General features: G+C 47.0%; 1 protein-coding gene across 1 annotated transcript in view; it reads right to left on the bottom strand.

Moving 5' to 3' along the window:
- ME3 (malic enzyme 3) overlaps window positions 1-18000 on the bottom strand; it is a 697492-nt gene that overhangs the window by 69615 nt on the left and 609877 nt on the right. The window contains exons 11-13 of the mRNA XM_069639735.1: window positions 12538-12643; window positions 5974-6116; window positions 2510-2683 (exon numbers count right to left, since the gene is read on the bottom strand). Of these exons, the coding sequence (XP_069495836.1) occupies window positions 2510-2683; window positions 5974-6116; window positions 12538-12643 (423 nt within the window). The remainder of the gene's footprint in view (window positions 1-2509; window positions 2684-5973; window positions 6117-12537; window positions 12644-18000) is intronic.

Genomic DNA, 18000 nt, shown 5'->3' with positions numbered 1-18000 from the left:
CAGCTGTGAGGAACAGGGAGGGGAGAAGGGCTGGGGGGTGAGTGAGAAGTGCAGGTAACTCAATAAGTGGGGCCAGCAGGTGGCTCATAAGTGCAGAGAGAAGGGACTGTAGGGTTGCAGATACAGACCCTTAAGTGCTGGGGAGCCTGGAGGCAGTGCGAGAGCAACTGGACATGCAGGAGCCTGGGCCCGAGTTCAGAGAGTATCCAGTGCGCAGAGCAGTAAGGTGCATCAGCAAGGGAGAGGAAGAGAGAAAGCGGAAGCTAAAAGGAAGTTCTTGAGTTGCTTCTGGAAACAGAGGTGGTTCTGCTCAAGTTTGAGAGAGGCAGGGAGGCTGTTCCAGAGGGAGGCCCCTGCCGAGGAGAAAGATCTGTCCCCAACTCTCAGCTTCGAGAAGCGTCTGACCCGAATAGAGATGGAGGTGGATGAGTGGAGAGCTTGAGAAGGAAGATGCGAAGGAAGAGAAAGTTGGAGATAGAGCGGTCCCAGAAGGCCTTATGGACGATGCAAAGGGACTTGAACTTAATCCTTGCAGCCTCAGGGAGCCAGCGAAGAGATTTCAAAGCTGGAGAGATACGATCCCTGGGCTTGAGGCCAAGGGCAAGTCTTGCAGTCCTGTTCTGGATGAATTGTAAAGGGTGAAGAGTACAGGAAGGCAGATTTAGAAAGAGGCTGTTGCAATAGTCCAGCCTAGAGAGGACCAGAGCTCTGAAGACAGTGAGCTTCTGGGGGAAAGTGAGAAAAGGCAGAATACCTCTGAGGAGGTGCAGCTTATAGTTTGACTTCTTAGAGATGTCAGAGATGTGAGGAGAGAAGGAGAGGGTGGAGTCGAAGATGACCCACAAGGTTCTTAACCTCACAGGAAGGAGAACGAAGTGGGCCCAGAGTTGGGGTGGGTGGGAAGGAGAGGAGAGGAAGAGAAAGAAAGAGAGGGAGAGGGAGTCCCATTGAGGAGGATCTCAGTCTTACTGGCAGTAAGGCACAATGACGGCACACCATTCCTGAATTGCGGCTAGACAGTCTGGTATGAGAGAAAGGGCAGAGGTGGCTCAGGGGAGCCTGAAAGATGGGTGTTATCAGCATAACACTGAAAATTGGAGCATAAAGTAGTGATGCAGTGGGCAAGAGGTGCCAGGTAGTGGTTGAAAAGCATGGGAGAGAGGTTAGACCCCCTGGGGAACACCACAACTAGAGGGAGAAATAGAAGAGAGGAAAGACTCAAGTTGGACCAGAGGGTCGTCGCTGAGAAAGGAGGTCAACCAGGTCAGGAACTGATCAGCGATACCCAGGTTGTCACAGAGGCGATTGAGCAGAATGGCATGGTTGACCGTATCAAAAGCAGAGGATAGATTGAGGAGAATGAGGACAGAAGGAAGATTAGAGTCCAGATTGGAGAGCAGGTCTTCACAGGTGTTCAGGAGAGCAGTTTCTGCGCTTCTGGCAGCTCTGAAGCCAGACTAGTGGTCGTGGAGATAACCAACAGATTCAGTGTGCACATTAAGCTAGGAGATGGCCAGCTTTTCCAGGAGTTTGCCCAAGAAAGGAGTGATGGTGATCGGGCAATAGTTAGCTGGAGAGGAAGGATTGGTCAAGGGCGTCTTTAGAAGGGGGTGCACAAGGGAGTGCTTAAGGGGGAGGGGAAAACCTTAGTCTTTGAGAAAGCATTTTGGGAAGATGCAGCTCTCGCCCTCACACTGCTGCTGTTAGCTGGGAATAAGCTAACCACGCTAGTCAAGGTGTCATCATAACCAGTATTTAGTTCAATAAAAAGAATCTTAAGAATATAATGTAAGGATGGGTCTGGTGCCGTGCTCGACATCTCGTAACAAGGTGATCCATGAGCAATCCGTAGGAGGGTCAGAGCATGAAATGGCGTATTTTGTGGCATAAGCAGGAGTTAAACGCACAATTGTGTACACTAACAAAGATTGAAATGCTCTGCATTGTTCTTGAGGTTCTACGTGATCTGGTTGAATTAATTTCATCGAATTGAATTCCCCCCACCTGCAGCCTTCTCAATAAACCAACCATATTATTTATTACCCTAAACTCACCCTCCACATATATTTGGGGCAAAATGCACTAAAGAGATGAAATGAAATAGAATTAGATGAATTCTCCCACGCAGTAATCTACCGATCCTGTTCTTGACAATGGAAGGACGGCATTCTGTTGAACCATTAACGTGTGTGCCAATCACAAGTTGAAGAATTGGATTTATGATATAAAATAAGACTGGGCTGAGGGCCAAAGCCCTGCAACTGTCAATGCGATCATTTCAATGCCAATGGATAAGTGGGCGGATGGAACAGAAACGCACAAGATTTTGATCCCTCTCCTTCCGATGAATTTGTTTCCTGGCATCCAGATACCCCCTTTAGATGCAAGGTTGGGCTTCAGAGTTCCTAGCCTGGCTATTTAGGATATTGCACAGTCCAGTAACTGGTTTAATAGAGAAACCCCAACCCCCATCCCACTTCATTAATACTCATCAGATGAAAACACAAACCTCGGCCGTGGTCAGAAAGAGGTCTTCCGTGATATGCCGCACTCCACAGGCGATGATGCCAAGTGCCACTCCAGGAAACACATAGGCATTATTTCCTTGACCAGGAAAGAACGTCTGCCCATTGGGGAGGGTCACTTTAGAGAACGGGCTCCCGCTGGCAAATATACCTCGGCCCTAACAGCAAACAGAGAGAGAGATCCGCTTTAGCAAAGACAATAAAAAAAGAGAAAAGTACCTGCGCTCCGGCGATATCTTCAAACACGTGGCAGTGGCACAAAGGAAACAAATAACGTAAAATGTGCATTTTAAGTTACACGTTGGTGAAAATACTGCCCCCAAAAGATTAGTGGATTACATTGATATTTGAGAATAAGAAAAGATTTTTCATGGCAAATGTGCATTCCCAACGGAGCATTTAGTAGGGCTGGGCTGGTATATAGTAGCTATCCAGACAGGGGTCTCAGAATGACCAAACCCAAACAAACAATGCCCACTGATATCGATTGCATCCAGCAGATTGCTACATACATGCTTTGGAATATCCTGAAACCGGACTAGAGTTTCACTATTCAACGGGTCGATACGCCCTACCCTAGTAGAACATGTGATGTAAAATAGGCCTCTGTGAACCTCAAGCCTTGCAGTAAACGCAGTGAGAGGGTGTCCTTTTTACACACATCATGTTAACTTCTTGAAGATGAGCAAGGCTTCTTTTTTATCCGGAGCTCTAGGTAACGTTTGTATTTAGTGGTTAACTGCAAACCCATTTGAAGACCTACATATATTTGAAAACGTTTTAATAAACAATTGCAACTTTAAAAAGAAATCATATACTATTGACATATTTGTTTCTGTTTGGGTGTATAGCCTGCTTGCATAAATGCTATAAAAGCTATCAAGGTGTATACAAATTAAAGTTTACATTTTTTTTTTAAATGTTAAACTGACAGAGCCACACCTGCTCTTTTTGTGAAATCTGCTATTCACTAAAGTTAACTGACTTTTAATTCAAAAGACACTTCCACTCAATACATTTGGGTTGTACCGCTCGGTGCTCTTGTAATATTGTGGCAATCCCAGATTTCGCCATCTGGTAGCAACTAATGAAAAAGAAGTGCCCATGCTTCAAGGGTAGGCTGGAGCACATTTCAAGTCCATCAGCAACCCAGTCACTAGCCGATTTCAGGGCTCCCCAGAAAGTACTAGATGCGACCCACACGTGCACAGGCGCGTTTGCAGGAGCTTTACGCATTTCCCATTTTCTGATCAGTGATCTTCTACCGGCATGTACCACTTTCATTCCTACCCCTCCTGTCCTTTCTCACCTGTACAAATCTTTCATGTGAGGATTAGCCCTCCCATACCTCCCCTTCATCTGCTGCCCGTTTTCTATTCTTGTAGGACAGTGTCTGGACACCCCTTTTGGGTTCAGAATATGCCCCTCTGCGGACAAATACAGCGGTGATTACCGCACTAACTCAAACCTCGATCTTTCTTTTACTGGGAGTTGGCTTCGAGACTCTTAGGGTCTGGAATTTCTGGCTGCTTTTCCTTCAGGCTGCAACATACTCGCTCTGATCACCCCAAATGCTAGTGCTGGAGGAGTTGTATTCATTTTTAGTTTTGGCTATTAGGTGGCGCTGAAAGTGCTACCTTTAAGCTGAAACTATTGTCATTAAATTAAGAGCTTTAACATAAGAGCTCCAAATAGGGGCTGTAATGCTTTTCAATGCAGATGTCAAATGAGGATGTATTTGTATTGTTTGGCTATGTGCCCCACCCATTTAACGTCCATCTCTAGGTCAAATCTATATGATTTCCCTCCCATTCCCGCCCATCTCACCCTAATCCACACCCTTTTCTGCACGCTCACTACTGTGATGTATGTGCTTTTTTCCCTAACGACTGCCCTTTCCTTTCATTGCAGCAGAGCAGGGTTCTACGGGATGTGCTGAGTGATTTAAAACACAATCTTTTAAATGAGAGGCTATGTGCAGCACACATTTGGAGACCTATTTTTCTGTTCAGGTATTTAAGGGGGCATAGATAAAGTGTGTGGGAACTGGAAGCCGTTTAATGCTCCCAGTCCGGCTCCCTTGGTAACTGTTTGGTACTATAATGCTTGATCGGCATGATGGTGGAATTTTATTACTCTCCTCAATCTGTCGAAAGATCATACTTATAAACGTTGCCCAGCCGCCTGGATCTTTCTTTAATTCCACGTTTGTCAAACCGTCGGGTCCTGCTGCTGACAAGTTTTTTTATTTTTGTAAATAAAATTTTAAATTACATTTTTTAGACGTCTGACTATACAGTGACTATACAGCACTAATGAGGGTGAAATGCCTGTATGCTTGACAGCTGCCGGTCTTGAGTTGATAAATAGCGCTGCCTTACAAGACAAGGGGCCTCATTACGACTTTGGAGGTAGCCATGGCGCTATTGGCACCATGGCTGCCTCCAAAATCGGGTCCGGGTTCCCTGAATGGGGAATTACCAGGCCATTCCGAGTTCCGAGGGCCCGGTAATTCCTCCTTCAGGGAACCCGGGGCCGGACCTTCCCCATTCCCATTTGAGCCCCCAGAGGGCTCAATGGGAATGGGAGAGGGAGCAAACAACGGGCCGATTACGACCGGCCCGTTGTTTGCTCCCTGGGCCCCTCGCGGGACCCGTCCCACGAGGGGACCTCGTAATCGTGTGCAGTGGGTTTAACGGCATTGGCACCATTACCGGCACCGTTAAACCCATTTTGCACATCTTGTAATGCGGCTCAAAGACTTTTCTGGAACATAAAGCAAGATTGAACTCATTTGTAAAACCACCATGCAATGTTCAATGGCTATGCATTGGAGATGAACTTCCAGTGGCTGTCACTGGGTGGCGCTGTGGCATTTCCGTCTCACTGTAGGTATTGTCTATCTAGTTTGCTTCTGGACTTTATTGCTCAACTAGCCTTTGCTTTATCTAGCCTACAGTTTAGGGATGAGCACCCGCTGTAGCCCCAGTCAGGTCCCTCACTAACAAACTGGAGGTGCTGGATTTATCCATCGCAGTCCGATTCCCCCCCCCCCCCCCCCCTTCAGAACTTAGCTTTGCTTCCCCTCCTCTTCCTTTTTTTCTACCTGTACTTCCCCTCGTCATTGGCCACATTTCTATTCCTTTTCTTCTTTCGGCTCAGGCCATTGGTAGGGGGCTGATCACGGGATAATGATTCCATCAAACATGATCCCATTACCCGGAGATCGAAGTGGAATCTTAACTACCGGATTTAACATGGGGCATGCTTTTGGGGAGCTGGTATAACAGTTTTTGCAGATTTTGGCTTGGTAACCAAAGTTTAATGCATGTAGAATTGTTCATATGAAAATAGAATATAAAGAGTTTTAAAAGGGCAGGAACACACGTTGCTACGTAGAGCTCTACTAATCTCGGCAAGCAGAGTTCGCGCTTTAAGACAAGGTTACCTCGGTGATGCGATAGCACTGCTCGGCAGTGCACTCGGCTTTGCTTGTGGGATTGCTGAGGGCAAATATGAGTGGCCGATCATTGAACGAAGCCATGTCGCTCAAAATCTGTTCCGTGAAAGCTCCTCCAATGGCTGCGACGCCTAGAAAAAAAAGACACCGGAAGGACATGTTTAGAAACTGTTATTCTAGGTGACATTTGGAAAGCATAACGTTCCTCGTTTTGATGTTTCTTGGCACTGATGTCTGTGTCTGAGGGGGAGAATAAGTCCAGTCCTGTGATACCCTCCAGGAGGCTACCAGACCTTGAAGAGATCTGACACATCCCCCTGCTCAGGTGCACTGTGGGTTCTAGTAAACGAGCATCTCAAACTGAAACCTTACACAATACAGTGAGCGGTAGAACACATATTACTTACCTCTTGGTAATTTTCTTTCTGATGGATTAGTCCTTCCTATCACATATTCCTCATCTTAGATATATCTTCCAGGAACTGTCTTTGGAATTCTTTCAGCCACTAGGGGGCGCAATGCAGCTCTGCTGGGTATCGTGGGGTGCCGTAGCATTGGACATGACGTCATGGACAGTATATATGGCTTCTGCTGCGCCCCATGACCTCAGTCCACCTGTTTTCCATAGTGCACAAGCTCAGTGAGCGGAGACGTTTGCAGAGCCATCTTTCATAAGGGAAAGGTTGGGAAGGGAATGAGGAATCTGTGGGAAGGAGGACTAGTCCATCAGAAAGAACAACAGAGAAAAGTAAGTAACGTTGTCTTCTAATTGATGCTTTCCTCCCTACAAATTCCTCATCTTAGACTTCCAAAGCAGTACAGAACTTGCAAGAGGCGGGACAATCTAAAACAGCAAAGTCTGGACCACTACACGTCCAAAGTGGGCAGCCTGGCCAGACAAAACTAGTGCTCATAGAATGTGTACTGGGAAGCCCATATAGCTCCCCGACTGATGCCCAAAGCACAGACATTCCTCTGCAGGGCAGATGTAGCAGCCACGCTCTTGTAGAATGGGACCCAAGACCTCCAAGAACCTCTTTCCTGGCCCCATTCATGCACTCTGATACAGAAGATGATCCATATGCACAGGGCCCGCTTAACAACAGCCACGCGTGCACAATAGCACCCCTGTAACCAATGAAGAGCTGGGCAGCCTTCCTGATGCCCTTTATCGGATGGACAGTTACTGGGGAGCCCTCTTGGGGCCCAGACTGAAACCTCTCCTCCATCTTAGAAGGAGGCAGAAAAAAAGAAAACCAGAATATGAATCTTCTGTGAGAGATGGCAATGTGACATGTCCTTGGGGTAAGTCCGTCTGAACCTCAGCCACGTTCTCTCTAGAGACGAAAAAGAACAGAGGCTTTACAGAAAGAGCCTGGAGCTCACTCGCCCACATAGTACAAGTGATGGTACATGGGGAAATCACCTTAAGGCTCAGTAACCACAAACAAGAAGCAAAGACTCCTCTCGTCACTCCCTACAACCTCTGCTAGCCCCTCCTTCCAACCCTCTCCTCATCCCTCTCCACCCACCCTATTCTTCTCATCCACTCCTCGCCACACCACTCCTCTCCTCCTCAACCCCTCTGTCTCTCTTCACCCTGTCTGCCTCCTCTCGCTAGTCTCTCCCCCTCTGCAACATCCTCCTTTCCTCAAGCCTCCTCCTCTCCTCTCCTCACCTCCTCCTCCTCTCCTGCCCTCTCCCCCCTCTTCTTACCCCCTTCCTCCAGTCACCACCCCTCCTTTCCTCCTCCTCGCCCCACAATCTCCTCATCCCCTCATCTCACCACCTCATCTCACCCCTCCTCAGGCCTCCTTCACCTCCTCTCCTCACTCCCTCCTGCTCTTCTCACACCTCTCCTCACCCCCTTTCCTCCTCTTGCCACCCCTCCTTTCCTCCACCTCGCCCCCTCCACCTGACCCCCAATCTCCTTATCCTCTCATCTCACCCCTTCACCCCAGTCCTCCCTCACCCCTCTACTCACTTCCCCATGCTCCTCATCCCCTCTTCCTCTCCTCACCCCCACTCCCTCCTCCTCTCACCTCACCCACCTTTCCTCACCCCCTCACTCTCCTCGACCCCTCCTTCTCTCTTGCTCTCCTACCCTTCCCATTAATCTCACCCTCACCCCCTACTCCTCACCCCTTCCACTTCCCCCTCCTCACCCACTCCTTTACTCACCCCATCCCTCCTCCGACCACCTCCCTCCTCACCCGCCTTCCCCTCTCCTCACCCCTCCTCTCCTCCTCCCCAACTACTCCCTCCCTCCCTTACTCAACCCTCTCCTTACTCCCCTCTCAACCCCCCTCTCCTCACTGCCTTTCTCATTTCACCACACCCTTCTCCTCACCCCTCCTCCTGCTCTCCCCATTTTATCCTCAACCCCCTCCTCTGACCTCCCCCTCGCCCCTTCTCACACCCTCTCCTCATCCCCTGCTCTCCCCTCTCCCACAATCTTCTCCATCTCTCCTCACTTTCCCTCCTTTCCTCAACCCTCCTCCTCTCCTCATATCACCCACTTCTTCACCCCCGCTGCTCACCACCTCTCCCGCTCCTCCTCTTTTCAACCCCCTCCTGCAAACACCCTCCTCCTTTCCTCACCCACCTCCTCTCCCCACTCCGCTGCCCTCCTCTACTCATCACCTCCCCCTCCTCTTATCCCATTTCTCACCGATTCCTCCCACCTTTTCACCTCCTCCTCCCCTCAAACACTTCCTCCTCTCACCCCTCTCCCTCTTTACCCCTCCCCTCTAACTCCTACCACATTCCCTCCTCCTATTCTTCCCCCTCTCCTCCCATTCCCTTCTCCACCCTCCCTCTCTCCCTCTCGCAACCCCTCCCCCTGTGATAAGTTGGCCTCTCACATTCTCCCTATGTGCCCCCCTTCTTCCTACAGTTGTGCGGTGTAAATAGATATAAGGGTCGAGCGTGTCAGAGAAACCCACCCCGTGGAGTCACTGCTGTTTGTGCTGCCTGCAATACGATATCTAAGAGCGCACTTCAATTGCACCCTGATCTTATGCTGAGAGTGCGGGTGTGTGATGTGCAGTTTAAGAACATTACTAAAAACTGGGGTTAGAATTCGTCAAACCCTTCAGTGAATATAATATAGGTTTAACTATCTCCAGGTCCCTTAATGGGACAGGAATGCCCGCTGGTGGCACGTGGCGAGCCCATGTCTACTGATGTGAGCCTAGTGGGATTGACACAGAATCCTCCCCAAGACAAGTCGCCATCTGGCTTGCTGGCGGCACCCAGCCACCTTGGCGACCCCACGATCCACCCTTGAATGAGAAGTTGGTCACATATCTCCCCCCCTTCCCTTCAAAGAGGAAACCATCTCAAAGAATCTGCATTAGTATGTATGCAGCCTTCTATGAACTACGGGGGTTGGAGTGAGAGGAAACATCTCTTAACAAAGGGCTGGTTTCTTTGGTTCTTGCTAGCCATGTGAAAGGTGGATGATCAGTGGATAGACTACTCTTTCCCTTTCTTCTAGTCACCCATTACTTCAGGGCATCAATAGCCCACTCCATGACCTGGTACTCTAAACCAATTGAGGCATCATTTCTATCCCTGAGGGGAGAACATTCTGCCGATGAAAATAACCTTTTGTATCCCATGGCGTACTTGGGATAAAACAGCACTGAGGCCAATCATGGAGCATTTTGCTATCGGATAAACAGATATTTGGAATCCTGTAAAAGGGAGGGGCAGTTGACAATTTATTTTAATGGCTTGAAAGCCTATTCGTAATTCCAGTCTACTCGATCTGATTAAACTTGGATCCCTTCATTCAGTCTTTAAGTGATTCTAAAAGTGTTGTGAAGCTCAGGATGAAAGCATCTGTAGTAGCTTTCAAACCCTAGGAAGGTTTACAGTTCTCCTTTGCTTTTAAGCGAGGGAATGAATCTTCTGAATGGCTTCAACCATGGCCACTGGACAACGTTGAGAGCAAAATGACATTTCTCTTGGTTAGCTTTCAAAACTGCCTTCTGGACACTCTGGGTAACCAGGCAGGTAGAGCTGCTGCATGTGTTCCGCTCAGGATGAAATCTATGTATCTCTATCATGCAGATAAGCCCAAATATATGCCTGGTGGGGCTGCAGGATGCATTCCATAACCAAACGTATTGTGGCAAGGGCACGAATTGTAACACTGTTAATTGAGATAGCCCAATAAGTATCAGGCAGGCAGCCATATTGCAGTCCTCAGCAGCTAGCAGGAGCTAGCAGTATCTGTAAATAGCTCTTAGTTAGATCAGGAGTAGTACTTGGATGGATCTCAGAGAGTCATTCTGGGCATTGGATATGAATCAAATCTTGCGATTTTGCTGTCCTTTTAGAAGTTCATGCAAACCCTCAGGGAGCTGCACGGCTTGCCCACAAGGGCCATGGGTGAAAATAATTGGCTCTGGGAACGTCAGTGACACCAAACCTCAGCATGCTCCGAGTTTCTTGCACCCCTTTTTTCTTAGCCTTTCGCAGTCAGTAGGATACAAATTGGCCTATTTATCACTATTCAGTGCACTCTTCCAGACCTCTCCCTAACCAAATCCTCAAACTGTTCGAGCTAGTCGCACCATTCAACAGCCAGGTGTGGATTCAGGTTCTCTGGTATCATCTTTCATAGACTTGTATGGGTCTCTGCCACTAGGTGGGGTCCACCACTGGACATACCTTCACAGTTGTCAAGATCCTTCTACATTTTCAAACAGATGAAGTGGTAGAGCTGGGAGGTTTTCCAATGGTCACCCTGTTGAATATGAAAGTTCAGATTATGGAGGACCTTAGTGATTCCATAGGGTCCATGCCACTTGGCAAGGAGTTTGTTCTCTGATGTAGGTTGCAGAACCGGTAAATGGTGTCCGAATCAGAATGCCCACAGGTGGGCTTGGCAATCATGTAAGCCTTCTGCTTCTTCAGACAGGCCTGTAGGTGCTGCATTATGATCGCTCAACAATCAAAGCCTTTCTATCCAGTTTCTTCTTTAATCTCCAAACCTTCCTGGAGTATATGAAGGACCTCTTTGGGTTATCGTCAGCAGCAGACTATCTCAAAGGGCAAACATTCTACCAAGCTCGTGGAGAGGCTCTTTCTCACTGCAAACATGGCCCATAGTAGTAGCTCTCGCCAGCCCCTGGCTTCTTTGTTGAGCAATTTCTGCAAGACCTTTTCAAGGTCTGATTGCACAGACACTAAGCCATCCATCTGTGGCCTGTACATGGAAGTGTGGAGAGGGACTTGCTCTACTTCTTTATATGCTGGTAAATGCCCAGCCAGCAAATATGCCTATTTAGGATGAAGTCTTGTGTTTTTGCAATGCCGTGGTGACCTGCAGACACGCATGAGTCTTACAGGGGCTTGACCAGTCTCCCCCAGCATCCCTACTAGTACTTGCCTTCGGGCATCCTTCCCAGACTAGCTTGAATCTGGTCCACCCCTTCCACCGCACTTGTCCTCCCTCTCCCACTTTTCCCCCGGCACTTGCCCTTGTGGCTCCCCTCAGCCCTTGCTCATCCCCATGGGCCCCCACTCCTGCACTTCCCCCCTCCTCTATCCCAACCCTTCCCCCTACTTCCACCGTCTCCTGCACTTCTTTGTCTTTTCACTTGCACGGTATGAATGTCACAAGGCCTAGTAAGACCTTTACTGTTTTTTTTCCTATGCCCCCCTCCATTTTTGTTTTGGTACGATGATTAATATTTGGATGTTGACCATGCCCTTTTAATCTGTGTCTATTACTGCCGTTCTCACATCAACCACATACTGCCAGTCCTGACTGATGCTATACTGCCCTAAGTACCTATGGGAAGCAGAACCCTCAAACCATTGGAAAGGAATGTCCACCTCGTTATTGCTATACGGATTCAATCCTGCCGATTAAGGGAGGTGAGAGCTATGAGGTCAGCTATGCTCCTTCTACTGCAACCACAGTATCTGAATGGGAAACATGCATTGCTGCCCAACCTGAAAGCCTAAGAGCAGAGACATAACCTGGGAGTGGAGAAATCAGTTTGCAGGTAGAACTATTAGGGAAGAGGGACACTGGCTCCATGGAGCAAGTTGCCCCAACGCGCTCCTTTCTCACAGGGACTGCATTTCCCCTCTGCACTCCTGGTGAGACGGAGATGCATTGTTCTGGTAAATTACATTTACAACTAATGATATATGATATGATAGGTTATTTATAACGTGCTTAATACCCAGAGGTTTCTAAGCGTGGACCCGGGGATCAAACCTGTGTTGCTCCGTGTCGTCTTGCATCCAAGGCGAGCTCGTTGCCCCCGAGCTATCCTCCCGAGACTCGGGTAGAACTAAGGGTAGAACTCTCTAGGCCCTTCAATGGACAAAGGTTTAACTATCTCCAGGTCCCTTTAAAGGGACAGGAACCCCACGTGGAGAGTGCATACCTCCCTATTTAGAATCACGTGGCTTGTGGTGGTAGGTGCCCCACCCCCATGTTATCTTTGTCATAATACACCCTTATTTCAAACATTAAAACATCATATCCAGTAACGAAAAAAAGGTTCTAACAGAGGAAGATTGTACCTATAATAGCAGTAGGCTTCACTGCCCGCACCACCTCCTCGAGTGTTTTCACTTGTGGGTGGTCTTGGGCGAACATCTCCTTCTCATGGTTCAGCTTTCCTCTTCCCTTCAAAAAAATAGAAGATACATCAGCATTAGATGAGCAACAATTTATATTTCTATCAGACGGCCATGCTTGCAAACCCCTTTGTGCAATACGTAAATTAAATGTATAAACTACTCTGGGAAACTACTTTCTCCAATCTTAGCAGCCCTACCAAGTCAACTGCTAGCAGTAAGTTACCAGTCACCATGCTGTCTGTGGAACCCATATGCGCTTTTGGAATCTGTACATCCTGCTTTCCACAAATTCCTTAATGATAGACTTCTTGTAGATCTTGGAATATCTTTATCTTGAAAAATATGAATAGTGACATTGACTGTATCTTACCCTTACCAGAAGATTCAACAATCTCGCATTACATGTTTCAATAAACCATGATTTCTGTAAGCTTATTGAATTTGATCAATAGTAAGACAACTCATGCAGCAACAACTATACGCTCTTGTTCCTTCAGTGAATAGTACTTCTCTTATTTAGTGAAGTTATTAAATTACAAGCCAAAAAGTAAAGTGTGATATTTGTTTGACTATTCCACTCAAAGTATACAAAATAAAAGTAATACATTCAGGAATTTTAGGATTAAAAAGGAACACAACATGTAGGGTGACTTTAAACATCTGCCTCTATACACCTAGCCTTCACAAGATACCTCTAAAAACAGGGCTTTCTTAATTCAGGTTATGCTTTGTAAGCTCCTTAACTGATCAATGTAAACTGTTTTATTTGGAGGAGCCTTTTTTTTTATAATCTTACACCATCTTCAATGGGGATATTCCGTTTATTGCTTGGATTTCAAACAAAGACCATTCATTAGGCCTCTTAAAACTTTCTTCATATGGGTGATTTTTGCACATGCAATTTTACGTTACTTTTGAGTGTGCTCATCCGGTTTAAAATCTATGAAGTGCTTTCACCTAAAATTACAAAAAGAACATACTAAAAATACATGGACAAACAAGATGATACATTCTTAGCAATTCCATATGACAAGGTGGTGAGTTTTGAGACGGATCAGAAAATATCAAGAAAGGAGGATCAGCAGAAAAACATTCCAGAGTCTGGGAGCGAAAAGGAAAAGGGAACATGAAGTAAAGACGGGCTGGACACAGGGAGGCGGTGGGAGAGGCAACAGGAAGAAAAAACAGGCCCAACGGGAGTGAGGTGGAGCATCGACAGAGCCAAGACAAGAGAAAGGGGACACATGTAAGAAGAATACACAGGTAGCAAATCTGTGGACGGGCAGGGGAAAAAAACCCAATCAAGAAAAGCTAAAAGGAGAGACAAGGGTGCAGGCAGGAGCAGAAACAGAGACAAAACTGCAGAGTTAAAATAGATTTAAGAGAAGAAAGAGCAAAGACCAGAAGGCAAAGGAGGATTGAGAAATGGAAGTCAAGATAGGAAAAGATCGGTGCGAGATTACGAGTCTTAGAAGGAGAAAAGGTAAGGTAACAAGAACTGAATTTTGTTGACCACCAAAACATGCGAACGGTGAGATGCAGTAGTCGAAGTGTACACAAAATAGTAGCAGAACTATGTTCCCTGCTGGCCTGCCCCCGCCCCCCACAAACCCCATTGCCATGGCCCCTCCCACCCGCAATCCAAATCCCCAAACACACACACCGGCTGTTTAATGGAATGTTCAGTGTAGTGCACTGAAGTGCAAGTTTAAACTTCTACCTACACTTTTATTCTAAAACGAAACCATTCCGGAACAGTTTCTTTTAAAAATAAAAGTATAAAAACAGTAAAACTTTATGTAAAAGTAGAGGAGCACCGCTGCCAACCGTTCCCACCCACTTTGACCACTGGTGAGACAGGAACAGAACAGGCACCAGCACAAAAACACAGAGGGAGTCAATACAAAGACAGAAGAAAAACTAGGAGAGACCAGAGCCAGAAATGCCAGAAGAGAGGAGAAAGGAGTAGAATGATCTATCTTATTAAAAGCTGCGCAGAGAATGTGAAGCGAGAAGTGTTTCTATTTACAAGAAGTGAGAAAATGAGTGATGTGTAAAAGAGCAGTTTGGGTAAAGGATGAAAGCTATTGTGTAGTCGAAGGAGCAGAAAATTTGAGTTATGACAGAAGGATAGTTGAGAATGGACAGCACGGCTCAAGGAATTTCAAAAGCAGACACAGGAGGCATGATGAACCAGAATCCAGTTTCTCCCATTGGGTGGGATAACTTCTCACATCCTAGGGCATTGCCGATTGCGTAGGGGTTCCTGAATCCTTTCTACTGATCTTGCTCTTCATAGGAAAAGTCTTTCAGTTAGGTATAATGTCTCAAATCAGTTGTTTGTATAGCCACAGTATCTCAGTCAGGGCGTGGAAGGACCATGAGCGGTCACTGCTACTTTTACCAAACTTAACTCTGGGTTCCCTTTCTCCTTCAAGTCTCTGGGCCTTCTCGCCTCCACTCCAAATACTACACGCCGTCCTAAGTCCCTTCCTTGGGGGTGGGTGGGGACTCCTTCATTCTCATGCCTTCTCTGCCTGCCTTGGGCCAACTCCTGCCACACTGTGCCTTCCTGTTCTTGACTAGGGAGTTTCTCTTCTCAGTCCAATCAACTGCTGTTTCTTAAGCAATATCCACCATCTGCTCCTTTGACACCTTCACATCTGCCACCATTTTTGCCATTTTCCTCTCCATTGTTCCCACGCCCTCTGTGTCTGTTCTCAGCACTTTTTTCTCGATCTTGCCACCTTTCCATCCTCTGGTATTTCCACCTCCTCCTACTACCTCTTCCTCTGACACTATGCATTTCTAATGGCTCCTCCTAATGCACTCCAATACTGTCTCACTACTTGCCACACCCTTCTCAAATGCACAGTTAGCGACTTGAGCTGGGTACTTTTAAAGTGAAAGTGTGTTCACGCCTCTCCCTGGGTGAACGTTTCAGTGACTGTCTGCTCTGCACATGTGACTTCGAGTTGGTTGAGGGCTGGAATTGATTGTTCTCCAAGTGTACACCTTGTGCTGCCTGGAACTGAAATGTGCTTCCCAAACCTATATCTGGACTGCCCACCATCTGGAATGGTCACTTTTCTATTCTAACCCTCACTGGTGCGGCTTAGTACTGAGCTGAAGTGTTTAGGAAGATTATTCCGAGTGTTTCCAGCTTCTAATCCACGCGCTGGCAACAGTCTGGGTAATTCTTTTGACCACTTTGTCTTACATTTTACGATGCACTTGCGTGGAAATAGTGGTATAGTGTTGAAACATTGTCTCATGCAGGAAAAAATGCTTTGGTAACTGTTTACCATGTTGAATCTTCAGCGTTCAGGCGACATTAGTATGGTATCGTCTTTTTATTGCAAACAAAACAGAGCAGTACATTTCAGAGCGGACAAGAACACTGAAAAACAGTACAAACATTAATGAAATTAAAAAAAGGGTAGTGGGGTTAAAATGAGTCGGGATGGGGTTGGGGTGCCGTTAAACGATTTTAAAAAAACGGTGGGGGGTAGGGTTTGGCCTCCCAAATAAAAAAAAAAAACCAAAAGAAGTTAAGTATTTTTCTGTCTTTTGACCGCAAGGAAATTTACCACTTTGCAATTGTGGTCGGTAAGATTACTTAGTACCCGGCGAGAGTCAAGCAGAATGCAACACGCATTCTGATTGGCTCTCGCCGGGTCCTTACCCGGCCGAGAATCCTTCGATTCTCGGCCGGGATTCCAGCTGCCTTGTCCTCGGCGGGGGGCGTGGCAGCCCCTCAGCCAATGAGGAGGCTCGAAGCGGGGCCATCCCCGCTCCGAGCCTCCCCACGGCTCAGAGGCTGCCTCCGCCCCCCGCTGGGGACTCGGGTAAGCTTTTTTTTTTTTTCCTTCCCTCTCTCCTCCCTACCAGTGTTGCCAGGTCCGCTTATTATAAGCGACTTTGGGCTTCTTTTTGCCCGAAGTCGCTTATAATTTTTGCTGGTCGCTTGTCGCGGTTTTTGTCCGCTTATTTCCCCTAGTAACCGCTTATTGTTGCACTTATTCAGTTCACTGATTCACTGACTCGCTTCGCTCGGGCCTATATGGGCCCCGGGGCATTACCTGAGTCGGTAATGCCCCCGCCGCTCGGGTCATATTGCTTAAATATAACCCATTCTATCTGCAGGGTTGCAGCGTGAATCGCGGATCCTTTGAACCTTGCAAAACTTAGGACTCCTGTGATGTACTGAGTGATCTAGTCAACTCACCCTGCTACAGCTGAAGCCCGGCAGGTACTGCAAACTCTTGAGAAGATGTAACAGGGCTCAGTTGTGGGCGGAAGCACCATTGTCTAGATGGCTATAATCACTGAAGTCCGAAAAGCATCCAGGTTGTGAGGGGAGGCTGGTAGAGTGAAATTCCACCAGAGCATCCTTTAGGGGAGGAGAAGTCACATGGTATTGCCCAGTAGGAGAGTTCCCTGAAGAGACACAAGGAAAGGGAGCAGAAACCAACATCTTGCACTAGTAGAAAAGTGGTGAAAACTGAGGCTAAGCACAGATTCCAGGGACGTGACTGACCCACATAGACCATGTACCAAAGCTAAGAAGAAAAATGCTGATGAGCTTTAAACCTCAATGAGTGCGATTGAACCTTAGAATATTGCTGGAGTGAGGCAAGCCGGAATCTTGCTCATTAGGGAACTGGACATTTGAATTTGGACAGTAGGTCTTTTAGATTAACCCTGTGCACCAGATTTAATTGTATCCTAGCATTAATATTAGGTATCCCCTCTGTTGGTATTCTAGTAAGTGTAGACCCAGGACTCAATATGAGTTTTGCTCTTCAAACCCCAATTTGCCACCTATAACCTGCGGGAACTAGACTTGGGTTGGCCACCCTAGGATCCAAGAGATAACCAGGAGAAAGTGACTACTCATCTGTGTTCCTCCCCAGGGAGGCTGTCTTTTGCTCATGATAGATACACATTGGGTGTCACACAAGCAGTAGCTGTGGTTCACATAAGAATAAAATGCTTATGCTCCCTCCAATACCATTGTCGAGTATTATAATCCTTTTCTCCAATTAAACCTAACTTAGGCAGTAAGCGAGAAGAGGCTGCAGAACACAGCTTTTTTTTAATTTAATTTTTTAAAGAAAAACGTACACATTAAACAATACAGTATAGCCAACCAAACAAAACAAATCCAATCTGTTAGTACAACACTATTTAGCCATGACATATTCCAAGTCCACTTATTCCCCATATCTCTGTTACACCCTCATAAGCCAGGCCCCCCAAAACCAAAAAAGAGGGGCCATAGCCTATTTCTTATGAATATTCCAAGTCCTCAACATATTCTTCAAAGACAGTTTCAGTTTGCATCTTCCCATTTCTGCCAGATCTTCTTCGCTTTCCCAGGGCACCCTCTAGCAGGATATA

This window comes from Ambystoma mexicanum, chromosome 7q, assembly GCF_040938575.1.
Source record: "Ambystoma mexicanum isolate Mex_15411 chromosome 7q, UKY_AmexF1_1, whole genome shotgun sequence".
NCBI lineage: Eukaryota > Metazoa > Chordata > Amphibia > Caudata > Ambystomatidae > Ambystoma > Ambystoma mexicanum.
This window is presented reverse-complemented; position numbering and strand designations above follow the sequence as displayed.